We start from the raw sequence: 27,500 nt of genomic DNA on the forward strand, positions 1-27,500 counted from the left end.
CATCTATCTGTCCCTAACACTGTATCGTTAAATCTTATGAATTCAAAGCATGTCCTGTAGCTACCATCCATACAGTACAGTATCAAAATCAGTTGTAGGATAACTTTATGGGGTCTACTGCAATGCAATCTGAAGAAACACAAATTAAGAACTCTAACAATTTCATAACTGTATTTTTCAACATTTTGGTATCTGCACCAAAGAACACATGTTTGTCTGTGTTACTAACTGGCTGTAAAGCCCAACCTCATCATGCATTACATGTTTCAGTGTTCACAGTTTGAGAGAAACATCTGTATTGAAAGTTAATACACCAACCATGGTGCAAACATGTGAGAACTGATACTTTCCGTATTGCTATTTAACAACAAGAAAAATTTAAAAAGAATTGGAGAAAAGAATTGAAGAAATTTAAATCAAACAATTACCTATATACTTAAACTGAAATAAGGACCCCTTAACTGAAAGAGAGACGGAGCAGGGACCCCCTACTACATATATTGTATAAAATGAAGTTGCATATTAAACTGGGCCTACAATAAGTTGTAGGGCGGCCTGAATACTTTATACCTTTTTGCATGGAATACTAAGCTATTAAAATAGTCTAACAATTGTTGGCATGCTTTTGTAAATCATGTTTTAATGTTAAACATACATGTAGCACAATGAATCCTTAGGATGAACTGTATCTGTGGATGGCCTTAGTGCCTACCTTACATATGGGCCAGTAAGCAGTGGGGATTTATATTTGCTAGTAATATGTTGGATTCATGTCAAGACTTTTTAATTTTTGAAAAAAACTTTCAAAAGTTAACAATAATTTGGAGGCCCCCCTGCACTGACTCTGAGGACCCTCTAGGGGCCCCGGACCCCCTGTTGAAGATCCCTGTTCTAAATTAACTCTCTCAAAACCCTGGATATGGACCAGATGACCTTTCTGACAACAAACTTAGCAATAATTGCACGACAACAGGTTGTTGACGAGTCTCGAAGCTCGAGTCCGAGTCAAGTCTGAAGTCAGCTGTTTGTGCGACTTAAGTGCGACATGAGTCAGAGTCTCAGACTCGAGTCCCCATCTCTGATATCGAGTGTATCCATATAATCAGACTGGATGTAAACTTTATGAACACATTAAGAAGATGTATTATGATTTTCTTTATTGGTCAGTGTTCATAATAAATCTGTTCTTAGATCAGCAGTTTGCATTATAATCACCACAGTTTCCCTCAAAAGCTGCAGCCTTCATACAAATTCTTACATAAAATGAATTAGAAAACTAAAAAGAATACCCATCAGACATTTACAGCAAACTCTACTTAACACAAGTTCAGTATTTCATCTTTTTTATCATAAACTTAATGTTAAACATAAATATTTTAGCTTTCCTCCCCAGAGTTCACCACACACACCTCGATCAAATCAATGAAATCAAAAATAAACATTTAAAACAAATCAAGAACAAAATAATCAGAATAAAAACACACAAATCAAAGATAGCAAATGATCAAAAGATAGATAAATGTTACAATGATGATACTATGTCATGTCTAAATCAGGGATGCACCGAATCTGGGATTCGGCTGAATATTGGGCTTGTTGACGGGGTTGGGTTTCTGCTGAACCTTAGAATTTTTTTCCACTGAACCAAACCCTACGCTTGCACTCCGTGCGCTACGCTGGTCGACGTAATGACGGCGCCGTTGATTACGAGAAGGTGTTTACGTAGGTGGAGCGTTCAATGCAGTAGGCTGTGAGAAAGTGGAAATGGAACTCGTGAGCAGAAAAAGTGTAGTTTGGCAGTACTTTCATTCAAAAGAAGGCCATTCAAGTCCAGCTACATGTTCAATTTACAATGCTGATTAGTCTGGTGGTGGCGAGGACCCTAAACTATACACAACATCACCGCTGTTACAACATCTGGTATGAAACATCTGAAAGAATACGAGTTGTGATGAAGGAATCTACAGACAGCAGCCAAAATGCAGCAACTTCAGGTACAGCAAAGGAAGGACAGTCACTCTTTACTTCATTAACGTGTTTACTGTGTTCATAGACTGAGGATGGGAGGAGGATTCGGTTTCAGATTCAGCAGAATCTTAACCACTGGATTCGGTATTTGGCCGAACCCAAAAAATCTGGATTCGGTGCATCCCTAGTAACAAGTGAAAGATGAGATGAAAACCCTGGTAGGATTGAAGGGACAGTCGCAGCTAACAAAATCCCTAATGTTCACAAAAATGCATTAAATTGAAATCGGACACCATAGTTAGCTTTGCAAGACCTTGGGGTACATGTTATGTACTGTAAGTGGCGTGACGAAATTCAAACTGTAAATATACTTTAATTATGCCAAAAGTGAAGCTAACTAGCCGCGATCTGTAAACATAGGATTGGAGGGACAGTAGCAGCTAACAAAATCCCTAATGTTCACAAAAATGCATTAAATTGAAATCAGACACCACTGTTAGCTTTATAAGACCTTGGGGTAGATGTTATGTACTGTAAGTGGCGTGACGAAATTCAAACTGTAAATATACGAAAGTTATGCCGAAAGTGTAGCAATGATCTTTTCCCATAGGATTAAATGGGACACATAGCCTAGCTTGCAGCTCCGGAGCTCCGTGGAGCCCCGAGCCCCGGTCGTCCAGTAACCGAGAACCGGTGACTTTAACTGGGTATGGAGGTTGCCGTTTTCTTGTCAGACTGTGTGGAGCTCCTAAAGTCCGACACGTCTTACTAAATTTGCAAATAGCCATCAATTTTCGTAAAACGGCCCATATTTGAGCTTTATATAGTTGATTTCTCGCTTAAAAAAGTCTCAGAAGTGAATTTAATAACGAAATAGCCCGACAAACAATGCATAACTTTGCAGTGTCTGAAATATAAGACCTGCTGTCTCGTCTCCAATGTGTTTCTATGGGGTTCCTCAACCAATCAGCACGCAGCTCATCTAAATATTCATGAGCATACCATATTTGGAAGAAAAGCTCTTGTTCCAAATAGAGCCATATTCACAGGGTAGTTAAGGGCCTAATAAAATAGCATTCGGGCAATTTTCAGCCCAACCAATGTTACATACCCTATTAGGAGACCTTAAGGAACAGTGTAAAATATCCTATATAATCATTCTATCGCCCCTTTAAGCCGAGGAAAGGTGGCTGCCAGTCGCACACAAAGCTCTGCAAGGTCGCTGTCTTTTTAGCGGTTGTTGTTGTTATGGTTAGTCCATAAAAGGTGACTGTCAGCCGCGTACAGAGCTCCGTGAGAGCACAGGCTTTTATAACCGTCAACATAGCAGCATCTAGCAACTCCGCTGCGCTGTGGAGTAATGTCTGGCAATGCGAGACTAGCATCAAGCTAACATTGTTATTGTGTGACGTTGGGTTTAGCGTTGGCAATTCCCGTGAACTTCGACGCTGGGGGAGGAGGGGCCGGGGAAGACAACTCTTTTCAGTATTTTGAATTTGGACTGCAGTAACCATTTTAAACGCTCGCAGTCAGTATTACATGTTGGACCTTTAAACCTAAATACATGGACACATTTGGACTTTAAGAAGTGTTTAGTACTATTATTATCACCCCCTTCAAACTAAAGACTATCAGACCTGTTGTTTTGTCACACAGACTTTCAGTGGTGATATCTTCAGTGGGACTGCTCCTGTGCTAATTAACGGAAACATCTTCTCAGTAAAAGTGTGTGTGAAGGTGTATATGTGTGTGTTAGTATCAGGATCAGAGTACGACAGATTTCCTCTGTTCCAGTCCAGAGTCACTCTGATCCTCTGGAGCTGCTTCTTAAACGGGAGATCAGTGTCTGGAGCTGATGGAGACCACGCTGAGTATTTCCCTCTACAGAAGTATATTCTCCATAATCCAGACTTTATGCGTCCCTTCCTCTGGACAGACTCTGCTAACACACCCAGTGACCAGTTTGTACTGTCTCCAACCTCGACATCCCAGCTGTGAGTCCCTGAGTTAAAGCCCTCAGTGCCCAGGACAGAGAAGTGATCATCAAACCTCTCTGGATTATCAGGAAGCTTCTGTCTCTCTCCTCCTCGTCTCACACTGGTCAGATATTCAGACAGGATGAGTCTTGGATGAGCAGTGTTTGGGTCCAGAATCAGAGGAGTGTAGGAGACCATGTCCTTGATCCTGTTCCAGATGTTGAAGCTCAGGTTGCCCAGGTGTTTGGCCTCGTCTATCAGAGCTCCTGAGAGCAGCTGTGGATCATCCAGCAGGGGGCGCTGCTGGACTCTTTCCACTGCAGCCTTGTAGTTGATCAGGAATGAGACGTCTTCAGCTCTCAACTGCTCCTCTGTGGCTCTGACTGTGTCTGAAAGAGCTGCTATCTCTCTGCTCAGAGTCTCCATCTTCTCCTTCATCCTCTGACTCTTCTGCTCCTCTTCCTCCCTCAGTGCAGCCATCCTGGCCTCCTCTTCCTCTTCTAGAAACTGGTGAAGCTTCTTAAACTGATCCTTAATCTGCATCTCTGTGCGTCGGGCCTGGACCTTCAGGTGTTTTGCTGTTTGATCAAACTTCACTTTAACTTGTTCAAAAACCTTTATCTTCTCCTCTAAGTTCTCCAGAGTTTCCTGGAGTTTCTTCTTGTGTTGTCGTGCAGCTTCATCGATGGGTCTGATTATGTGGTTGGAGTGTTTTTCTGAGTCTCTGCAGACGAGACACACTGGCTGCTGATGGTCCAGACAGAAGAGTTTGAGTTTCTCAGAGTGCAGACTGCAGAGAGCCTCTGAAGCTCTCTGATCTCTCTGCTGTAAGAAACTCTCACACAGCTTCTTTAACTCCAGGTTACGAGGTGGTTCTGACTTTGAAGATCTTCTCTTACAAACTGGACACTCCTGTGTCTGTTTCTCTGTCCACCAGCTCTTCAGACAGTCTTTACAGTAGCTGTGGCTACATGACAGAACAACAGGATCTCTAAAGACTTCATAACAGACCGAACAGCAGAAATCCTCCTCTGACATAGAAGCCATTTTGTCTCTGAGTGCAGATAGAAACACAGCAGACAGTGTTAAAGGTGTGTCACAGTGTTGCAGAAAGCTGCCTCAGTTACTTTCACTTTGAGTCTTTGAGTGTTTTTTCAGTCTGCAGCAGATTACAGTTAAAGTATTTCACTTCTTCAGTACTTTAGAGCAGTGTTTCTCAAATGGGGGTATGTGTACCCCAAGGGGTACTTTGGAGGACTGCAGGGGGTATGTGAGCACTTTTTTCTAAGTTTTTGTCGTGGTTTTTAAAGTTTTTGTCACTTTTTGTCACTATTTTAGAACTTAAAATAAATACACACTATAAATGTGCCAACAATATATACAATAATAAAACATTTAACAAGATTAATAAATTAATAAAACGGTATACAACAAGCTCTCTCTCTCTCTATATATATATATATCTATATATATATAGATATATATATCTATATATATATATATATCTATATATATATAGATATATATATCTATATATATAGATATATATATATATATTTTATCATTTCAATAGGTCCTGTGCTTTAATTTGAAGAGGTATATCATGAGTTTTTGTCTGCCTAAGCAGATAGAAAAGCTACAATTCTCATTAAGAAAGTTTACATGATGTGCAAAGTTAATCTAGGCTACTAATGCAATCATACAGTAAAGCATGCCTACTTCTTTCATTGTTGTAGTGTTTTGTCCAACACTCAGTTTTAGGCTCAGTTTTATCAAGGGCCAAAGTGTTTTAAGGGGAGTTGTGCTTACCGCAGGTTCTACCCTCACTCCCTCATCTGTCTCTCTCCTCCTGAGTCTCCTCACTGTGCATGCCACTGCTGCTGACACCACCACCACTATGATCAGCCACGGGAGCTGATGAAAGTCCTGCTACTGCCGAAAACATGTCTTTTCGCTTTTTGAGCCGCTTGGGTAACTTTGTTTGATTTTCGCGTTTAGACCATTGCCATAATAGAAAGGTTTAGACTCGTCTTGCTCTGTCTCTGTGTACTTCCGAGTTCTCCTGTCACCGTGTGTTTATCTTTCGCGCCGGGCCCCACACCTTTACGGACTAGTCCATTTCATTGTGAAAGTAGGGGATGCAAGCAGGGCGTCTGCAGCTGCAGGGGGCGGCAATCTGCCAATTCCCCACACAGTGAAATGATAGATAATAGAAAACTGCTTCGCGGAGCAGAGGATTTTTTTTTTTTTTCAAGTGCTCATGGCGCCCCCCCCATGACTCATGATAAAATGCCGCCCCGGGCAGCTGCCGGGGTTGCCCGTGCCAACAACCGCCCCTGCTTCCTTCCTTTTTTATACTGTCTTCTTTTTTTTGTCCAAGGTTGTCGCTTTTTCAAAAAACAGTTCCGCCGTTTTCAAGGTTTTTGTCACTTTTTTCAAAGATTGTCTTATTTCTTTCTACTGTATTTTTTTTGTTTTTGTCTCTGTTTTCTAAGTTTTTGATACTATTTTCCACCTATTCTTGCCTTACTTCCTTCTTTCTACCGACTTTTTCCAAGTTTTTACGTTTTTTAAAAAGTTTTTGTTGCCTTTTTCCATCATCATCTAAATGTTTTTCAGTATCTTGGCTGTTGTTTGGTAAATCTATAGCTGGTCAGGGGGTACTTGGCTTAAAAACACAATTCAAATGGGGTACATTATTGAAAAAAGTTTGAGAACCACTGCTTTAGAGCTCCTTCCTGTAACTGTCCTCCCTCAGTTAAAGTCACAGCTTTGTAATAAAAGGTAAATCTTACCGTCTGTCTGTCGGTGCGTCTCTTCTCACTGACAACTCAACAGGAACTAACTGATTTCCTGGTTTGTCTCAGGTGATATAAGGTAAAGGACGGAGCGTTGTTTAGATATAAACATGACTACCAGCAGGAGTGGCGAGGGTTGAAAACCGGATTGTGAAGACTGCAGAGTCACGGCGCTGATGGAAGATAAGCTGCATTCTCTCCTGATGCGGGTGGTTTTATCTGTTCACATCTAAATATATTCTTAATTTTCTGAATATTGCAGGCGAACAGAGAGAGATCACATGAAGAGATGGACAGAGAGGATGCTGGGTAAACGACGGCCTCTCTTCATAGACTCATGGGAGTGTTTGTTCAGTGTCGCTTCATTCACAGATTGAGGCCTACAGCAACACAAAGACTCCTCTGTTTGACCTGCTGAGAGTGTGTGTGTGTGTGTGTGTGTGTGTGTGTGTGTGCGCTAGGGTTGGGCGATGTCCCGTAAATTGGCAGTTGATGATGCTTCCAGTAAAACATTGCGATGGACGAAGATATCGCCATCGTTGTGGGGGGGGGCACTTTGTATTTTACTATATTTCTTTACATAAATATTTTTTCCTACTATATGGGCTAACAGTTAACATAGAAACGATCAGACATACTGTACATTTAAATGCCCTCTGTAAATAGACAGTATTACATGGCTATGCTGCCGCCTGCTGGTAGGGGCAGTCAATTACAACGTGACCCACTTTCACTTAACTACGGTGCCGTAAAGTCTATACTCAATCAGATCTCCGTGATCTACTGTGTACTGTCGTAACGACAGTACAGTGGAACGTTTGCCTTTAACAGAGTGAAAACCTAATATACCATCATTACTGAGATTAAACTACATTCTCGGTTATATTTGCACTGAATAACGCATTCAATCAACAAAAACATAATTCTTGCAGCGCACATGAACAGGTGCGCAATGTTAGCTCACACATAAAATAGCACCCTTGAGAATTAGCCTACTGTTGCTAACGTACATTCATAAATCCTACATAACATCGTCCCGTACCCACAGGACATCAGACTTACTTATTGATGCACGCACACAGTAGTGTCCACAAACTTGTGAGGGGAGAAAGGAAAGTGTGATAGTGTTCCACGTTAACGCCTTTTCTCTCTCGCTCGAGACCGCTGTGTCCAAGCCGGGGCGCAGAGCATGACCTTACCGCATGCTGATACGTTACAGTCTATGTACGTTACTAGTCCAGGTAGAGCGAGCTGCTGCTGACAGGGAGAGAGAGAGAAAAAGTAGCTTCCACTTAAGGGGCCCTATCTTGCACCCGGAGCAGCACAGCACAAAGCCTGAGACAAGTGTCTTTGCTAGTATAAGACCGACGCAGTTGTCAGTTTCCCGTCCAGCGCCCACGACTAGGATTGGTGTGTCTGACAGGGTGGGGGGCGTGGCATCACGAACCTTAGTGTGCGTGTGTGTGAGTGTGTGTGTCTGTGCGTGTGAACGTGGAAGCGTGTGAGTAAGGATGTGAGGGAGTGTGTGAGTGTGTGTGTGTGTGTGTGTGTGTGCGTGTGTGTGTGTGTGTGTGTGTGTGTATGAGTGTGAGTGAGTGTGTGTGTGTGTGTGTGTGTGTATGTGTGAGCGTGAGTGTGTGTGTGAGTGTGTGTGTGTGTGTGTGTATGTGTGTGTGTGTGTGTGAGCGTGGAAGCATGTGAGTGAGTGAGGCTGTGAGGGAGTGTGTGTGTGTGTGTGTGTGTGTGTGTGTGTGTGTGTCTTTGTGTCTGTGTGTGTGTGTGTGTGTGTGTTGTGTGTGCTTGTATGTCACTCCACTCTGCTTTATGGGGCAGAGTCTTGGACCCCATACCACCAGCACATCATCAACCTAGAGGCCTTCCATATCCGCTGCCTACAGAAGATCCTCAGCTTGTCCTGGGAAGATTGAATCCCCCATACAGACATCCTCAGCAACACTGATTCAATCTGTATGGAAGCAGCCATAGCCAAAAAACATCTGCGCTGGATAGGGCACACTATACGCATGCCTGAACACCGCCTGCCCCGCCAAGTCCTCTACAGCCAACTAATGGGCACAAAGCGCTCCACTGGATGCAAAAGCGGCACTTTAAGGACTACTCCAGCGAACATCCCCCTCACGCAATCTCTGGCACTCGACAGATCAGCCTGGCAGGTCACCTGTGCCACTGCAGTCTCTCAAATACACCAAACCAACCAAGACCAACAATCCGTGAAGCGTATCAAGAGACACCAGCGGGCGGCTGGTACCCCCCTGGCATCTGGTTTCCGCTGCTCCGTTTGCAGACGCATGTGCGGCTCAAGGATCGGACTCAACGCCCACGAGAAGTGGCACCACCGGCAAGGTCGCTGAACCAACCCCCCTCCCACCCCCATCCCTGGAGCAAGCGTCATCATCGAACACGATGGACAGCTAAACATTTATGTATGTATATCCAGATTGTGGCCATAACACCCAGCTATATAGCCATATTCTACTGCTCTTCATACTATTCATCCACTTATTCTCACTACTACTTATAATGTTACTGTTTCTGCACTACAATGGTACTATTACCACACTGAACATAGCTGTACATACTGTACATATCTGTCTATATGGTTCATACTGAATATCCGTATTTATTCTGTTTGTCTTATAATAATACAATGCATATATCTATATTATTCTTACTACTATTATAATGTTACTGCTGCTACATTGCACATATCTGTACGTTGTTCATACATTGTTCATATTACATAGCCATATACATTCTACTCTTATAAGGTAACTGCTAATACACTGCACACATTTATATTTCATTTATATTACTCTAAACCACCATCTGTTAACCAACTGTACACTGCTGTCTACACTGCACTATATTTCTTGTGTGCAATATTCAAGTATAGACAATACTTGTATATCACATTGCACTTTTCTGCTCTTTTTGCACTTCTGGTTGGACGCAAACTGCATTTCGTTGTCTTTGTACTGGTACTCTGCACAATGATAATAAAGTTGAATCGAATCTAATCTAGAGGAAGTGGGAACAAAACTGCACAGAAAACATAACTAGAAAATACAATGTGTACGTGTGTGTCTGTGTGTATGTGTGTATGTATGTATTTATGTATATCCAGATTTTGTTCATGCCACCCAGCTAGAGGAAATGGGAACAAAACTGCACAGAAAACATAACTAGAAAATACAATTCCTGAAGGAAATGCGTGTGAATGCTGAAAGCTGAAATCAATTTCAAAGTGCTGCTGAAAATGCAGAAATCTGAAATTAATCTTAAAGCTCCAATTTACTGAACACTGGCAGAGTTGGAAGCTAAACTGTAATACTGTCAAAAGTAGTAAATGAGAGGGTGTAAGTTATGAAATTAACACATATCGAGTATATCCATATAATCAGACTGGAAGAAGATTTATTATGATTTTCTTTATTGATCAATGTTGATAATAAATCTGTTCTTAGATCAGCAGTTTGCATTATAATCACCTCAGTTTTCCTCCAAAGCTGCAACCTTCATACAAATTGCTACATAAAATTAATTTGAAAATAAAAAAGAATACCCATCAGACATTTACAGCAAATATCTCAATAAACATAAGTTCAATATTTTATCTTTTTTATCATAAACTTAATGTTAAACATTAATATTTTAGCTTTCCTCCCCAGAGTTCACCACACACACCTCGATCAAATCAATGAAACCAAAAATAAACATTTAAAACAAATCAAGAACAAAATAATCAGAATAAAAACACACAAATCAAAGATAGCAAATGATCAAAAGATAGATAAATGTTACAATGATGATACTATGTCATGTCTAAATCAGGGATTCGGCTTCGGATTCGGCTGAATATTGGGCTTGTTGACAGGGTTGAGTTTCTGCTGAACCTTAGAATTTTTTTCCACTGAACCGAACCCTACGCTTGCACTCCGCGCGCTACGCTGGTCGCCGTAATGACGGCGCCGTTGATTACGGTAAGGTGTTTACGTAGGTGGAGCGTTCAATGCAGTAGGCTGTGAGGAAGTGAAAATGGAACTGGTGAGCAGAAAAAGTGTAGTTTGGCAGTATTTTCAGTCAAAAGAAGGCCATTCAAGTCCAGCTACATGTTCAATCTGCAATGCTGATTAGTCTGGTGGTGGCGAGGACCCTAAACTATACACAACATCACCGCTGTTACAACATCTGGTATGAAACATCTGAAAGAATACGAGTTGTGCATGAAGGAATCTACAGACAGCAGCCAAAATGCAGCAACTTCAGGTACGGCAAAGGAAGGACAGTCACTGTTTACTTCATTAATGTGTTTACTGTGTTCATGGTCTGAGGATGGATTTGGTGCATCCCTAGTCTAAATGGCAACATGTTCACTAGTCACAGAACAATGTTCTCAGAAGCTGCTGTTTAGATGAGCTCAGCTGTGACGCAGGTTGTGTAACACTGCTGCAGTCACATGACCTGACGCACCACATTTCTGGTTACCACAGAACTATCTGAGAAGGGCGGGCACTTTCAAATAAACCGTGGCAGGTGATTGGATGGTCTATCATGTCTGCTATAGAGTCGCGGCTGTCACACACCTAAACCACACCTGTAGCTGCCACGTTGGCTTCACTGCTGCTCCAACACTAACACATTACTTGAAGCCTGACAAGATGGATTTTGTGAGATATGTGATCTCGTGATTTGAGATATTGCCACGATCCAGCTGCTACATGGATTCAGGCAGAGGGCAGAGGGACAACACAGGAAAAACAGAACAACTGTCTGACGGAATAGGAGGACGGAGAAACTAAACACGCATGATGATGTGTTGCTTTGGTGATGGATCAGTTACAAAGAATGGAATAAAATATGTTAAAGATCCCCTCCACACATGTATCAAGGCATACAACATGTAACAACATATAATTAACACATTCAAAGTGCACACACCCTCTCCCTCATTAAACATTACAGAATAAAGGAATATGCAAATTTGCTTATTTTTTTACAAGTTTCATTTCTGGACACAAGATGTCTTATACTTCACAGTCAAGTCCATTCTCAGTATTTGTGTTTTCCAAATCATATTTGTGTAAACTGAATATTGGACCAGTATTGGCTTCCATCTATTTGTGATGTCACAAATCTCGCCTGTAGCCCCGCCTCATAAAATAAGATTTTCAATTAGCACAGAGAAACTTTACACTTTGATCTCTGGATGAGAAAACAGCCTTCTAGTGTGTGTGTGTGTGTGTGTGTGTGCGTGTGTGTGTGTGTGTGTGTGTGTGTGCGTGTGTGTGCGTGCGTGTGTGTCTGTGTGTGTGTGTGTGTGTGTGTGTGTGTGTGTGTCTGTGTGTGTGTTTCATACAAATAGCCGTCTTGTGTCAAACTCTGCACAGACATTATTCTACACAGTGAAGCGCAACATTAATTAAAATATAAGAACAAGGAGAAAACCTCATTTTTGACTTTACATAAAATTATTTCTAACTTTTTATGTTATTATTTTAGTAATGCTTGTAAGTTCTTGTAATATCTTGGTAGGATTTCATGCTCTGATCGTGTAATTTGGTGTGTCTTTACACCAACATAGTTTTCTCCTTGTGTCAGGGAGAAAACTGCCTTTTCCCCGTTACTGTTTGCTGCTGCAAATATAAAGTTTGGACTTACAGTATTTGAGCATTTATTTCAGAAGATTCGCTCATACATGTATACATCTACATAGATAGATGGACAGATATTAACTTACGAAGTGAACAGTTATTTACTATTATTATCACCCCCTTCAAACTAACGACTATCAGACCTGTTGTTTTGTCACACAGACTTTCAGTGGTGATATCTTCAGTGGGACATTATCCCCAGTGGTAATGAATGGAAACACCCTCTCAGTGAAAGTGTGTGTGAAGGTGTGTATGTGTGTGTTAGTATCGGGATCAGAGAATGACAGCTTTCCTCTGTTCCAGGCCAGAGTCACTCTGATCCTTTGGAGCTGCTTCTTAAACGGGAGATCAGTATGTGGAGCTGGTGGAGACCACGCTGAGTATTTACTTTTATAGAACCATATCGTCCATAATCCAGACTGTATAACTTCCTTCCTTGGGACAGACTCTGCTAACATACCCAGCATACAGTTTGTACTCTCTCCAACCTCAACATCCCAGCTGTGAGTCCCTGAGTTAAAGCCCTCAGAGCCCAGGACAGAGCGATAAAAATCAATCCTCTCTGGATTATCAGGAAGCAGCTGATACTCTCCTCCTCGTCTCACACTGGTCAGATCTTCAGACAGGATGAGTAATGGTTGAGCAGTGTTTGGGTCCAGAATCAGAGGAGTGTAGGAGACCATGTCCTTCATCTTGTTCCAGATGTTGAAGCTCAGGTTGCCCAGGTGTTTGGCCTCGTCTATCAGAGCTCCTGAGAGCAGCTGTGGATCATCCAGCAGGGGGCGCTGCTGGACTCTTTCCACTGCAGCCTTGTAGTTGATCAGGAATGAGACGTCTTCAGCTCTCAGCTGCTCCTCTGTGGCTCTGACTGTGTCTGAAAGAGCTGCTATCTCTCTGCTCAGAGCCTCCATCTTCTCCTTCATCCTCTGACTCTTCTGCTCCTCTTCCTCCCTCAGTGCAGCCATCCTGGCCTCCTCTTCCTCTTCTAGAAACTGGTGAAGCTTCTTAAACTGATCCTTAATCTGCATCTCTGTGCGTTGGGCCTGGACCTTCAGGTGTTCTGCTGTTTGATCAAACTTCACTTTAACTCGTTCAAAAACCTTTATCTTCTCCTTTAAGGGCTCCAGAGTTTCCTGGAGTTCCTTCTTGTGTTGTCGTGCAGCTTCATCGATGGGTCTGATTATGTGGTTGGAGTGTTTTTCTGAATGTAGACAGACGAGACACACTGGCTGCTGATGGTCCAGACAGAAGAGTTTGATTTTCTCAGAGTGCAGACTGCAGAGAGCCTCTGAAGCTCTCTGATCTCTCTGCTGTAAGAAACTCTCACACAGCTTCTTTAACTCCAGGTTACGAGGTGGTTCTGACTTTGAAGATCTTCTCTTACAAACTGGACACTCCTGTGTTGGTTTCTCTGTCCACCAGCTCTTCAGACAGTCTTTACAGAAGCTGTGGCTACATGACAGAAGAACAGGATCTCTAAAGACTTCATGACAGACTGAACAGCAGAAATCCTCCTCTGATATAGAAGCCATTTTGTCTCTGAGAGCAGATAAAAACACAGCAGACGGTGTTGTGTCACAGTGTGCCCCTCCCTGCTGCAGAAAGTTGCCTCAATTACTTTAACTTTGAGTCTTTGAGTGTTTTTTCAGTCTGCAGCAGATTACAGTTAAAGTATTTCACTTCTTCAGTACTTTAGAGCTCCTTCCTGTAACTGTCCTCCGTCAGTTAAAGTCACAGCTTTGTAATAAAAGGTAAATCTTACCGTCTGTCTGTCGGTGCGTCTCTTCTCACTGACAAATCAACAGGAACTAACTGGTTTCCTGGCTTGTCTCAGATGATATAAGGTAAAGGACGGAGCGTTGTTTAGATATCAACACGACTACCAGCAGGAGTGGCGAGGGTTGAAAACCGGATTGTGAAGACTGCAGAGCCACAACGCTGATGGAAGATAAGCTGCATTCTCTCCTGATGCGGGTAGTTTTATCTGTTCACATCTAAAAAAAAAAAGCTTAATTTCCTGAATACTGCAGGTGAACAGAGAGAGATCACATGAAGAGATGGAGAGAGAGGATGCTGGGTAAACGACGGCCTCTCTTTATAGACTCGTGGGATTGTTTGTTCAATGTGAGTCGCTTCATTCACAGATTGGGGCCTACAGCAACACAAAAGGCCGTTTTATAGTCGTGCGTAGAATCGATGGCGTACCCCAGCAGACCACTCTGCGTCTACGCCGTAGATACCGAACCTACTCAATACCCTGACGTGCACCTCTCGAAAAATTGAACTACACGTCACGGTGACGCACGTCACTCAGCCGTGACTTGGTAGTGTTGCATTTCCCCCCTGACTCATTTCCTGGTTCTCCTTCTCCATAAACAACATGAAATCAAGGAGAGGGTTAACTTCTCCTGCTCCAGATTTCCCACCATGGTCAGAAAGAACAGGGGAGACACTTTGTTTCTCTCACTATGACTCTAGAGTCGGTACTCGCTCCGGAGCTAAACACCGTCACTCTGTTACTTCTCCTCGCTCTACAACCCACTCCCCACACAAACACGCTGGCTCGACGCACACACCAGCGCACAAGTATAAACATCAGGCCACTTACGTAGGCTACTGTGAAAGCTCTGCGTGGAGCCTCCACAGAACTGTAAAACAGGCTAAAGACTCCTCTGTTTGACCTGCTGAGTGTGTGTGTGTGTGTGTGTGTCTGTGCATGTGAGCGTGGAAGTAAGGATGTGAGGGAGTGTGTGTGTGTGTGTGTGTGTGTGTGTCAGTGTGTGTATGTATATGTATGTATGTGTGTGTATGTATGTATGTATGTGTGTATGGATGTATGTATGTATGTATGCATGTATGTGTGTGTATGTATGCATGCATGTATGTATGTATGTATATCCAGATTTTGGCCATAACACCCAGCTAGAGGAAGTGGGAACAAAACTGCACAGAAAACATAATTATAAAATACAATTCCAGAAGGAAATGTGTGTGAATGCTGAAAGCTGAAATCAATTTCAAAGTGCTGCTGAAAATGCAGAAAGCTGAAATTAATTGTCTGAAAAATCTTAAAGCTCCAATTTACTGCTGGAAACCCTGAACACTGGCAGAGTCAGCGGTTTGCGCTAGCTTGTTTCAAGCTAGAGACACATTAGATTAGCATGAAAACAGATCCCAGAGAACGGTCGACTCTGTACACATATGTTATTAACCCCTAGGGTCATTTTGCGCTGGAATTGTCCTTTAAGCCTTGTGTTGTCTTCCCGTCGACCTGCAACTTTTAGTTTTTCTGGGTCAAAATTTAAAACTAAAATTGGTCGACACTTTTTCTCACTTTTTTCCAAGTTTTTGTTGGTTTTTTGACGTTTTTGTTTTTTTTAATATTTTTTTTAGACATTTTGTCCATTTTATCAGTGTTCTTGGATAATTTTCCCACCAAAATGCTATAAAACTGAATAAAACACCCAAATTCAGTGAAAGTAGTGAACTGATCATTTATTTTACAGAACCATCCACAGTATTCTTTTATTTTTTTGGCAATTTGGTTAAATGAAAACCAAAATTTCTGATATAGAAACATTTTGAAAACGGTTCAAATTTGACCCGAGGACAACAGGAGAGTTAAGAAGATGTATTATGATTTTCTTTATTGATCAATGTTGATAATAAATCTGTTCTGAGATCAGCAGTTTGCATTATAATCACCACAGTTTTCCTCAAAAGATGCAGCCTTCATACAAATTGTTACATAAAATTAATTAGAAAACAGAAAAGAATACCCATCAGACATTTACAGCAAACTCTCAATAAACATAAGTTCAGTATTTCATCTTTTTTATCATAAAATTAATGTTAAACATAAATATTTTAGCTTTCCTCCCCAGAGTTCACCACACACACCTCGATCAAATCAATGAAATCAATAATAAACATTTAAAACAAATCAAGAACAAAATAATCAGAATAAAAACACACAAATCAAAGATAGCAAATGATCAAAAGATAGATAAATGTTACAATGATGATACTATGTCATGTCTAAATGGCAACACGTTCACTAGTCACAGAACAATGTTCTCATAATGTTCTCGTACTTTTTAAAGAAACTGTTGGTTTTTAATGTCAATAAAAATGCTCCAAATGTTTTATACTGATTTTATTGAAATTGTTTAACTTGCTGTATTATCTGCTGGTTCTGAAATGCTACTGAGTCACAGAAAAAGACAATCAGAAAAACAGTTACAACTGCCAGCAAGTTACTTGGGATAACACTACCGAACATTTAACACATTTACAAAGACAGACTGGTGAGAAAGGCCAATAACGTTGTGTGTGACAACACACACCCCCTGGCATCTCATGTTAAACTACTGCCATCTAGGCCTCGTTTCTGCCCACCCCTTCTGACCAAGAACAGATCCAAATTCTCTTTAGTCAGTCCTTCCAGAAAAATCTGGAGTTTTTTTGTGATTGTTGCGGGCAAAAATCCTTGATTATGTGGCACATTTTGTTAAAAAATGCGATGGAATATGCGGGATATTTATGCAATTTTATGCGAGGAACTTGCAAAAATTGCGGTTTCATCGTGGCTTCATCACGGGGTTTGCAGCTTTTTGATGATGTTCACGTCGCGTAATTACGTCACTTCATAATGTTCCCATGGCAATAGGGGAAAATGGCTGCTCTTGTGTGAAGTAAACGCAACATTTGTTAAATTTCTGCTAAGATATATGTGACTTTTTTGCAACGGAAATGGGGGGAATATGAAATCATGCAAGCCCCGCATTTTTGCGCGGAAATCAACAATTTATACGGCGAAAGTGCGCTGTATTTGAAAAAATGCGGCCCCCGTATGAATATGCAGACTTTGGCTAATTATGCATTGAATTATGCGATTGCATAATCACGTTTTTCTGGAGGGACTGTTTAGTACCACAAGCCATAAAAGTCTTAAATCAGTCAAAATAAGCTAGATGTCCAGCTGGCCTGGTCATACCCAAGGGTGTAGAGTGTATTGTAGTGTGTGATGTATGTTTTTCATGTTATGTCTGTCGGTGTCTGACGTAGGTACGTATTTGATTGTATCATATGTCTGATGTCCTGTCATAAAGTGTCTTGTGACTCTGCTCCAAACCCATCTGCCCCACGGGGACAATATAGTTATATAACTACTACTATTACTAACCTGCTGTTTAGATGAGCTCGGCTGTGACGCAGGTTGTTTAACACTGCTGCAGTCACATAACCTGACGCACCACATTTTTGGTTGCCACAGAAATATCTGAGAAGGGCGGGCACTTTCAAATAAACCGTGGCAGGTGATTGGATGGTCTATCATGTCTGCTATAGAGTCGCGGCTGTCACACACCTAAACCACACCTGTAGCTGCCATGTTGGCTTCACTGCTGCTCCAACACAAACACATTACTTGAAGCCTGACAAGATGGATTTTTGTGAGATATGTGATCTTGTGATTTGTGATATTGCCACGATCCAGCTGCTACATGGATTCAGACAGAGAGCAGAGGGACAACACAGGAAAAACAAAAAAACTGACTGACGGAATAGGAGGACGGTGAAACTAAACACGCATGATGATGTGTTTGGTGATGTATCAGTTACAAAGAATGGAATTAAATATGTTAAAGATCCCCTCCACACATGTATTAAGGTAGACAACATGTAACAACATATAATTAACACATTCAAAGTGCACACACCCTCTCCCTCATTAAACATTACAGAATAAAGGAATATGCAAATTTGCTTATTTTTTACAAGTTTCATTTCAGGACACAAGATGTCTTATACTTCACAGTCAAGTCCATTCTCAGTGTTTGTGTTTTCCAAATCATATTTCTGTAAACTGAATATTGGACCAGTATTGGCTTCCATCTATTTGTGATGTCACAAATCTCACCTGTAGCCCCACCTATTAAAATCTGATTTTCAATTAGCACAGAGAAACTTTACACTGTGATCACTGGATTAGAAAACAGCCTTTTAGTGTCCAACTCTGCACAAACATCATTCTACTCAGTGACGCGCAACAGTAATTATAATATAAGAACAAGGAGAAAACCCCATTTTTGACTTTAAATAAAATTATTTCTAACTTTTTCTGTTATTATTTTAGTAATGCATGTAAGTTCTTGTACTATCTTGGTAGGATGTCATGCTCTGATTGTGTCATTTGGTGTGTTTTTACACCAAAATAGTTTTCTCCTTGTGTCAGGGAAAAAAACTGTCGTTTCCCGTTACTGTTTGCTGCTGCAAATATAAAGTTTGGACTTATTTCAGCATTCATTTCAGAAGATTTGCTCGTACATGTATACATCTACATAGATAGATGGACAGATATTGACTTAAGAAGTGAATAGTTGTTTACTATTATTATCACCACCTTCAAACTAAAGACTATCAGACCTGTTGTTTTGTCACATAGACCTTCAGTGGTGATATCTTCAGTGGGACTTTAACTGTGCTAAAGTATGGAAACAGCCTCTCAGTGAAAGTGTGTGTGAAGGTGTGTATGTGTGTGTTAGTATCAGGATCAGAGAACGACAGCTTTCCTCTGTTCCAGTCCAGAGTCACTCTGATCCTCTGGAGCTGCTTCTTAAATGGGAGATCAGTGTCTGGAGCTGATGGAGACACTGCTGAGTATTTACCTTCAGAGAACAATATTATCCATAATCCAGACTGTATGAGTCCCTTCCTCTGGACAGACTCTGCTAACACACCCAGTTCCCAGTCTGTATTGTCTCCAACCTTGACGTCCCAGCTGTGAGTCCCTGAGTTAAAGCCCTCAGAGCCCAGGACAGAGGGGTGATAATCAAACCTCTCTGGATTATCAGGAAGCTGCTGTCTCTCTCCTAGTCTCACACTGGTCAGATCTTCAGACAGGATCAGTTCTGCATTAGCAGTGTTTGGGTCCAGGATCAGAGAAGTGTAGGAGACCATGTCCTTCATCTTTTTCCAGATGTTGAAGCTCAGGTTGCCCAGGTGTTTGGCCTCATCAATCAGAGCTCCTGAGAGCAGCTGTGGATCATCCAGCAGGGGGCGCTGCTGGACTCGTTCCACTGCAGCCTTGTAGTTGATCAGGAATGAGACGTCTTCAGCTCTCAGCTGCTCCTCTGTGGCTCTGACTGTGTCGGAAAGAGCTGCTATCTCTCTGCTCAGAGCCTCCATCTCCTCCTTCATCCTCTGACTCTTCTGCTCCTCTTCCTCCCTCAGTGCAGCCATCCTGGCCTCCTCTTCCTCTTCTAGAAACTGGTGAAGCTTCCTAAACTGATCCTTAATCTGCGTCTCTGTACATTGGGCCTGGACCTTCAGGTGTTCTGCTGTTAGATCAAACTTCACTTTAACTTGTTCAAAAACCTTTAACTTCTCCTTTAAGGGTTCCAGAGTTTCCTGGAGTTTCTTCTTGTGTTGTCGTGCAGCTTCATCGATGGGTCTGAATCTGTGGTTGGTGTGTTTTTCTGAATCTCTGCAGATGAGACACACTGGCTGCTGATGGTCCAGACAGAAGAGTTTGAGTTTCTCAGAGTGCAGACTGCTGAGAGCCTCTGAAGCTCTCTGATCTCTCTGCTGTAAGAAACTCTCACACAGCTTCTTCAACTCCAGGTTACGAGGTGGTTCTGACTTTGAAGATCTTCTCTTACAAACTGGACACTCCTGTGTTGGTTTCTCTGTCCACCAGCTCTTCAGACAGTCTTTACAGAAGCTGTGGCTACATGACAGAACAACAGGATCTCTAAAGACTTCATGACAGACCGAACAGCAGAAATCCTCCTCTGACATGGAAGCCATTTTGTCTCAAGATAAATTCAAAATTCATATAAAAATACAGCAGACGGTGTCGTGTCACAGTGTGCCCCTCCCTGCTGCAGAAAGTTGCCTCAGTTACATTCACTTTGAGTCTTTTTTTCAGTCTGCAGCAGATTACAGTTAAAGTATTTCACTTCTTCAGTACTTTAGAGCTCCTTCCTGTAACTGTCCTCCCTCAGTTAAAGTCACAGCTTTGTAATAAAAGGTAAATCTTACCATCTGTCTGTCGGCGCGTCTCTTCTCACTGACAACTCAACAGGAACTAACTGGTTTCCTGGTTTGTCTCAGGTGATATAAGGTAAAGGACGGAGCGTTGTTTAGATATAAACATGACTACCAGCAGGAGTGGTGAGTGCTGGGTAAACAACAGCCTCTCTTTACAGACTCGTGGGAGTGTCTGTTCAGTGTGAGTCACTTCATTCACAGATTGAGGCCTACAGCAACACAAAAGGCCGTTTTATAGTCGTGCGTACCCCAGCAGACCCCTTTGCGTCTACGCAGTAGCCTGACATGTATGTATGTATGTGTATGTATATGTATGTGTATGTGTGTATGTATGTATGTATGTATGTATGCATGCATGCATGCATGCGTGCGTGTGTGCATGCGTGCGTGCGTATGTATGTATGTATGTATGTATGTATGTATGTGTGTGTGTGTGTGTGTGTGTGTGTGTGTGCGTGTGTGCGTGTGTGAGTGTGTGTGTGCGTGACATACAAACAGCCTTCTAGTGTCAAACACACAGTGAAGCGCAACATTATTTAAAATATAAGAACAAGAACAAAAACCCCATTCTTGACTTTAAATAAAATTATTTCTAACTTGTTATGTAATTATTTTAGTAATGCATGTAAGTTCTTGTACTATCTTGGTAGGATTTCATGCTCTGATCATGTCATTTGGTGTGTTTTTACACCAACATAGTTTTCTCTTTGTGTCAGGGAGAAAACTGTTGTTTCCTGTTACTGTTTGTTGCTGCAAATATAAAGTTTGGACTTATTTGAGCATTTATTTCAGAAGATTTGCTCGTACATGTATACATCTACATAGATAGATGGACAGATATTAACTTACGAAGTGAACAGTTGTTTACTATTATTATCACCCCCTTCAAACTAAAGACTATCAGACCTGTTGTTTTGTCACACAGACCTTCAGTGGTAATATCTTCAGTGGGACTTTATCCCCAATGTTAAAGTATGGAAACAGCCTCTCACTGAAAGTGTGTGTGAAGGTGTGTATGTGTGTGTTAGTATCAGGATCAGAGAACGACAGATTTCCTCTGTTCCAGTCCAGAGTCACTCTGATCCTCTGGAGCTGCTTCTTAAATGGGAGATCAGTGTCTGGAGCTAATGGAGACACTGCTGAGTATTTACCTTCATAGAACCATATTCTCCATAATCCAGACTTTATGAATCCCTTCCTTTGGACAGACTCTGCTAACACACCCAGTAGCCAGTTTGTACTGTCTCCAACCTCAACATCCCAGCTGTGAGTCCCTGAGTTAAAGCCCTCAGAGCTCAGGACAGAGAGGTGAGAATCAATCCTCTCTGGATTATCAGGAAGCTTTTGTCTCTCTCCTCCAAATCTCACACTGGTCAGATATTCAGACAGGATGAGATATGGATTAGCAGTGTTTGGGTCCAGAATCAGAGGAGTGTAGGAGACCATGTCCTTCATCTTGTTCCAGATGTTGAAGCTCAGGTTGCCCAGGTGTTTGGCCTCGTCTATCAGAGCTCCTGAGAGCAGCTGTGGATCATCCAGCAGGGGGCGCTGCTGGACTCTTTCCACTGCAGCCTTGTAGTTGATCAGGAATGAGACGTCTTCAGCTCTCAGCTGCTCCTCTGTGGCTCTGACTGTGTCTGAAAGAGCTGCTATCTCTCTGCTCAGAGCCTTCATCTTCTCCTTCATCCTCTGACTCTTCTGCTCCTCTTCCTCCCTCAGTGCAGCCAACCTGGCCTCCTCTTCTTCTTCTAGAAACTGGTGAAGCTTCTTAAACTGATCCTTAATCTGTGTCTCTGTGCGTCGGGCCTGGACCTTCAGGTGTTCTGCTGTTTGATCAAACTTCACTTTAACTTGTTCAAAAACCTTTATCTTCTCCTTTAAGGGCTCCAGAGTTTCCTGGAGTTTCTTCTTGTGTTGTCGTGCAGCTTCATCGATGGGTCTGATTCTGTGGTTGGAGTGTTTTTCTGAATGTAGACAGACGACACACACTGGCTGCTGATGGTCCAGACAGAAGAGTTTGAGTTTCTCAGAGTGCAGACTGCAGAGAGCCTCTGAAGCTCTCTGATCTCTCTGCTGTAAGAAACTCTCACACAGCTTCTTTAACTCCAGGTTACGAGGTGGTTCTGACTTTGAAGATCTTCTCTTACAAACTGGACACTCCTGTGTTGGTTTCTCTGTCCACCAGCTCTTCAGACAGTCTTTACAGAAGCTGTGGCTACATGACAGAACAACAGGATCTCTAAAGACTTCATGACAGACAGAACAGCAGAAATCCTCCTCTGACATGGAAGCCATTTTGTCTCTGAGTGCAGATAAAAACACAGCAGACGGTGTTGTGTCACAGTGTGCCCCTCCCTGCAGCAGAAAGTTGCCTCAGTTACTTTCACTTTGAGTCTCTACGTGTTTTTTTCAGTCTGCAGCAGATTACAGTTAAAGTATTTCACTTCTTCAGTACTTTAGAGCTCCTTCCTGTAACTGTCCTCCCTCAGTTAAAGTCACATCTTTGTAATAAAAGGTAAATCTTACCGTCTGTCTGTCAGTGCGTCTCTTCTCACTGACAACTCAACAGGAACTAACTGGTTTACCTGGTTAGTCTCAGATGACGTAATGTAAGGTGTGGAGCTTTGTCAGGCAGCTGATATATCTTAAAGGGAACGGATGATAAATATTCCTAAAAGTTACAAGGGTTGAAGTCAGAACATTGTGAAAAAGCAGAAAGGCAGAGATTACGGAGGCTCTGAGAGTTCAATGAGCTGCAAATACAGAAACATGCTGCAAGAAGCAGCACACAACAACATAAACTATTTCCAGCTGAAATTAAAAAGTGATGCCATCAGAATTGAAAACTATTACTTCAACAGAAAGTTCCACATCAGCTGCAGCCATCTTGGTTGTTTTAGAAAATGCCTCTTTATCAAGAGGGATGGTGAGCCAAAAATGACGACAGCACGTATTTTGTGAAAAGCGTGAAGGATCTGCAAATTCTCAGTCATTGTCTCAAACCCGCCCCATATTAGATGAACGGTTGTGATTGGCCGGACCAGAATTTGGTCGGCTGGAAATCTGTCTGAATGGGAGTGGGACAAGACGTATCTGCCAGCAAATAAAACAAGAGCTTGCAGATTCATCTGGTTCCCAGGATAATGCAGAAGTAGTAGATTTGTGTATGTATTTATGTATGTATGTGTATGTGTTTATGTATGTATGTATGTGTGTATGTATGTATGTATGTATGTATGTATGTGTGTGTATGTACTGTATGTACAGTATGTATGTATGTATGTATTTATTTATGTATATCCAGATATTGTTCATAACACCCAGTTAGAGGAAGTGGGAACAAAACTGCACAGAAAACATAACTAGAAAATACAATTCATAAAGGAAATGGTGTGAATGCTGAAAGCTGAAATCTATTTCAAAGTGCTGCTGAAAATGCAGAAATCTGATATTAATTGTCTGAAAAATCTTAAAGCTCCAATTTACTGCTGGAAACCCTGAACACTGGCAGAGTCAGCGGTTTGCTGTAGCTTGTTTCAAGCTAGAGACACATTAGATTAGCATGAAAACAGATCCCAGAGAACGGTCGACTCGGTACACATATGTTATTAACCCCTAGGTTCATTTTGCGCTGGAATTGTCCTTTAACCCTTGTGTTGTCTTCCCGTCGACCGGCAACTTTTAGTTTTTCTGGGTCAAAATTTAAAACTAAAATTGGTCGACACTTTTTCTCACTTTTCCCGATGTTTTTGTCATTTTTTTCCAAGTTTTTGTTGTTTTTTTTGACGTTTTTGTTCTTTTTTTAATATTTTTTTTAGACATTTTGTCCATTTTTTCAATGTCCTTGTATAATTTCCCCCCCAAAATGCTATAAAATTGAATAAAACACCCAAATTCAATGAAAGTAGTCAACTGATCATTTATTTTACAGAACCATCCAGGGTATTTTTAATTTTTTTGACAATGTGGTTAAAAGAAACCCAAATTTTCTGATATAGAAAATTTTTAAAAACGGGTCAAATTTGACCCGAGGACAACAGGAGGGTTAAGAAGATGTATTATGATTTTCTTTATTGGTCAATGTTGATAATAAATCTGTTCTTAGATCAGCAGTTTGCATTATAATCACCATTTTTCCTCAAAAGCTGCAGCCTTCATACAAATTGTTACATAAAATTAATTAGAAAACAGAAAAGAATACCCATCAGACATTTACAGCAAACATCTCAATACACATAAGTTCAGTAATTCATCTTTTTATCATAAACTTAATGTTAAACATAAATATTTTAGCTTTCCTCCCCAGAGTTCACCACACACACCTCGATCAAATCAATGAAATCAAAAATAAACATTTAAAACAAATCAAGAACAAAATAATCAGAATAAAAACACACAAATCAAAGATAGCAAATGATCAAAAGATAGATAAATGTTACAATGATGATACTATGTCATGTCCAGTGTTTCCTCTATGTTGATTTTGTAGTGGCGGCCCGTCATGGCAAAATTTATGCCGCCACGGTATCAGAAACAGGGCAGACGCACAATTAGGGCTGTGCAATTAATCGAAATTTAATCACGATTATGATTTCGGCTCCCAATGATTACAAATACCGAATAATCGAGAAAAACTATTATTTAGCTCATTTCGGTTTGCAGGTAAACTCTTATTTTCTCTTGTGTTCAGAATGAAAAAAATATTCCGATCCAAGGGTAGACCTGTTGTAGATGTTCAGTGCCCTATAGTTACTCAAAAAATACAGTTCAATCACAACTGAAAATATGCCTCATTGTGTGTATATAGCGGTGAATAAATACATTTGTTTGTGTTGCAGCAAGGGGGGGGGGGTTGTTGTTAGGACCGACCTTCCCCCACCACTAAATAAAATGCTGAAGGAAATATCATGTCTAAATGGCAACATGTTCACTAGTCACAGAACAATGTTCTCATAAGCTGCTGTTTGGATGAGCTCGGCTGTGACGCAGGTTGTGTAACACTGCTGCAGTCACATGACCTGACGCGCCACATTTCTGGTTACCACAGAACTATCTGAGGAGGGCGGGCACTTTCAAATAAACCCTGGCAGGTGATTGGATGGTCTATCATGTCTGCTATAGAGTCGCGGCTGTCACACACCTAAACCACACCTGTAGCTGCCACGTTGGCTTCACTACTGCTCCAACACTAACACATTACTTGAAGCCTGACAAGATGGATTTTTGTGAGATATGTGATCTTGTGATTTGTGATATTGCCACGATCCAGCTGCTACATGGATTCAGGCAGAGAGCAGAAGGACAACACAGGAAAAGCAGAACAACTGTCTGACAGAATAGGAGGACGGAGAAACTAAACACGCATGATGATGTGTTGCTTTGGTGATGTATCAGTTACAAAGAATGGAATAAAATATGTTAAATATCCCCTCCACACATGTATCAAGGCATACAACATGTAACAACATATAATTAACACATTCAAAGTGCACACACCCTCTCCCTCATTAAACATTACAGAATAAAAGAATATGCAAATTTGGTTATTTTTTACAAGTTTCATTTCTGGACACAAGATGTCTTATACTTCACTGTCAAGTCCATTCTCAGTGTTTGTGTTTTCCAAATCATATTTGTGTAAACTGAATATTGGACCAGTATTGGCTTCTATCTATTTGTGATGTCACAAATCTCACCTGTAGCCCCGCCTCTTAAAGTCTGAATTTCAATTAGCACAGAGAAACTTTACACTTTGATCTCTGGATGAGAAAACAGCCTTCTAGTGTGTGTGTGTGTGTGTGTGTGTGTGTGTGTGTGTGTGTGTGTGTGTGTGTGTGTGTGTGTGTGTGTGTGTGTGTGTGTGTGTCTGTGTGTGTGTGTGTGTGTCTGTGTCTGTGTGTGTGTGTCTGTGTGTGTGTTTCATACAAATAGCCGTCTTGTGTCAAATTCTGCACAGACATTATTCTACACTGTGAAGCGCAACATTAATTAAAATATAAGAACAAGGAGAAAACCCCATTTTTGACTTTAAAATTATTTCTAACTTTTTATGTTATTATTTTAGTAATGCTTGTAAGTTCTTGTAATATCTTGGTAGGATTTCATGCTCTGATCGTGTAATTTGGTGTGTCTTTACACCAACATAGTTTTCTCCTTGTGTCAGGGAGAAAACTGCCTTTTCCCCGTTACTGTTTGCTGCTGCAAATATAAAGTTTGGACTTACAGTATTTGAGCATTTATTTCAGAAGATTTGCTCATACATGTATACATCTACATAGATAGATGGACAAATATTAACTTACAAAGTGAACAGTTGTTTACTATTATTATCAACCCCTTCAAACTAAAGACTATCAGACCTGTTGTTTTGTCACACAGACCTTCAGTGGTGATATCTTCAGTGGGACTTTATCCCCAGTGTTAAAGTATGTAAACATCCTCTCAGTGAAAGTGTGTGTGAAGGTGTGTATGTTTGTGTTAGTATCAGGATCAGAGAACGACAGCTTTCCTCTGTTCCAGTCCAGAGTCACTCTGATCCTCTGGAGCTGCTTCTTAAACAGGATATCAGTGTCTGGAGCTAGTGGAGACCACGCTGAGTATTTACCTTTATAGAGACATATTGTCCATAATCCAGAAGGTATGACCCCCTTCCACTGGACAGACTCTGCTAACACACCTAGTAGCCAGGCTGCACTGTCTCCAACCTCGACATCCCAGCTGTGAGTCCCTGAGTTAAAGCCCTCAGAGCCCAGGACAGAGAAGTAATTATCAAACCTCTCTGGATTATCAGGAAGCTTCTGTCTGTCTCCTCGTCTCACACTGGTCAGATCTTCAGACAGGATGAGTTTTGGATAAGCAGTGTTTGGGTCCAGAATCAGAGGAGTGTAGGAGACCATCTCCTTCATCCTGTTCCAGATGTTGAAGCTCAGGTTGCCCAGGTGTTTGGCCTCGTCTATCAGAGCTCCTGAGAGCAGCTGTGGATCATCCAGCAGGGGGCGCTGCTGGACTCTTTCCACTGCAGCCTTGTAGTTGAT

At 41.5% G+C, this 27,500-nt stretch overlaps 7 protein-coding genes and 1 long non-coding RNA gene across 9 annotated transcripts in view; 1 reads left to right on the plus strand and 7 right to left on the minus strand.

Moving 5' to 3' along the window:
* The window catches only part of LOC116056246 (nuclear factor 7, brain-like), a 14,139-nt gene extending 7,356 nt beyond the window's left edge, over window positions 1-6,783 (minus strand). For both annotated transcript variants that reach the window (XM_031308407.2, XM_031308406.2), the window contains exons 1-2: window positions 6,740-6,783; window positions 5,072-5,076 (exon numbers count right to left, since the gene is read on the minus strand). The gene's annotated coding sequence lies outside the window, so the exon portion shown is untranslated. The remainder of the gene's footprint in view (window positions 1-5,071; window positions 5,077-6,739) is intronic.
* The window catches only part of LOC116056236 (clathrin heavy chain linker domain-containing protein 1), a 71,200-nt gene that overhangs the window by 3,103 nt on the left and 40,597 nt on the right, over window positions 1-27,500 (minus strand). The gene's annotated exons all lie outside the window — the stretch shown is intronic.
* Window positions 3,193-23,048, minus strand: LOC118492904 (nuclear factor 7, brain-like). Its single transcript, XM_031308403.2, has 3 exons — window positions 22,867-23,048; window positions 19,792-19,797; window positions 3,193-5,084 (listed from the first exon to the last, which is right to left on the minus strand). The coding sequence occupies exon 3, from the start codon at window positions 4,989-4,991 to the stop codon at window positions 3,600-3,602; it is 1,392 nt and encodes a 463-aa protein (XP_031164263.1). The 5' UTR covers window positions 4,992-5,084; window positions 19,792-19,797; window positions 22,867-23,048; the 3' UTR covers window positions 3,193-3,599.
* On the minus strand, window positions 12,451-13,961 carry LOC116056239 (nuclear factor 7, brain-like). The gene has a single exon (XM_031308397.2). The coding sequence runs from the start codon at window positions 13,944-13,946 to the stop codon at window positions 12,552-12,554; it is 1,395 nt and encodes a 464-aa protein (XP_031164257.1). The 5' UTR covers window positions 13,947-13,961; the 3' UTR covers window positions 12,451-12,551.
* The window catches only part of LOC116056245 (nuclear factor 7, brain-like), a 9,435-nt gene continuing 724 nt past the window's right edge, over window positions 18,790-27,500 (minus strand). The window contains exon 2 of the mRNA XM_031308405.2: window positions 18,790-20,223. Within this exon, the coding sequence (XP_031164265.1) occupies window positions 18,835-20,223 (1,389 nt within the window). The 3' untranslated portion in view covers window positions 18,790-18,834. The remainder of the gene's footprint in view (window positions 20,224-27,500) is intronic.
* Window positions 20,690-27,500, plus strand: part of LOC118493191 — a 26,152-nt gene continuing 19,341 nt past the window's right edge. Inside the window, exon 1 of the long non-coding RNA XR_004895170.1 lies at window positions 20,690-20,710. This is a non-coding gene — a long non-coding RNA (uncharacterized LOC118493191). The remainder of the gene's footprint in view (window positions 20,711-27,500) is intronic.
* Window positions 21,273-22,776, minus strand: LOC116056240 (nuclear factor 7, brain-like). The gene has a single exon (XM_031308398.2). The coding sequence runs from the start codon at window positions 22,759-22,761 to the stop codon at window positions 21,367-21,369; it is 1,395 nt and encodes a 464-aa protein (XP_031164258.1). The 5' UTR covers window positions 22,762-22,776; the 3' UTR covers window positions 21,273-21,366.
* Window positions 26,669-27,500, minus strand: part of LOC116056243 (nuclear factor 7, brain-like) — a 2,055-nt gene continuing 1,223 nt past the window's right edge. Inside the window, exon 2 of the mRNA XM_031308400.2 lies at window positions 26,669-27,500. This exon is cut by the window's right edge and continues 728 nt beyond it. Within this exon, the coding sequence (XP_031164260.1) occupies window positions 26,820-27,500 (681 nt within the window). The 3' untranslated portion in view covers window positions 26,669-26,819.

The sequence above is a fragment of the Sander lucioperca genome, chromosome 15, assembly GCF_008315115.2.
Source record: "Sander lucioperca isolate FBNREF2018 chromosome 15, SLUC_FBN_1.2, whole genome shotgun sequence".
Taxonomy (NCBI): domain Eukaryota; kingdom Metazoa; phylum Chordata; class Actinopteri; order Perciformes; family Percidae; genus Sander; species Sander lucioperca.

Excerpts from the sequence above, each read along its gene's own strand:
- LOC118492904 (XM_031308403.2), bottom strand. The coding sequence starts at position 4,991 with ATGGCTTCTATGTCAGAGGAGGATTTCTGCTGTTCGGTCTGTTATGAA.
- LOC116056239 (XM_031308397.2), bottom strand. The coding sequence starts at position 13,946 with ATGGCTTCTATATCAGAGGAGGATTTCTGCTGTTCAGTCTGTCATGAA.
- LOC116056240 (XM_031308398.2), bottom strand. The coding sequence starts at position 22,761 with ATGGCTTCCATGTCAGAGGAGGATTTCTGCTGTTCTGTCTGTCATGAA.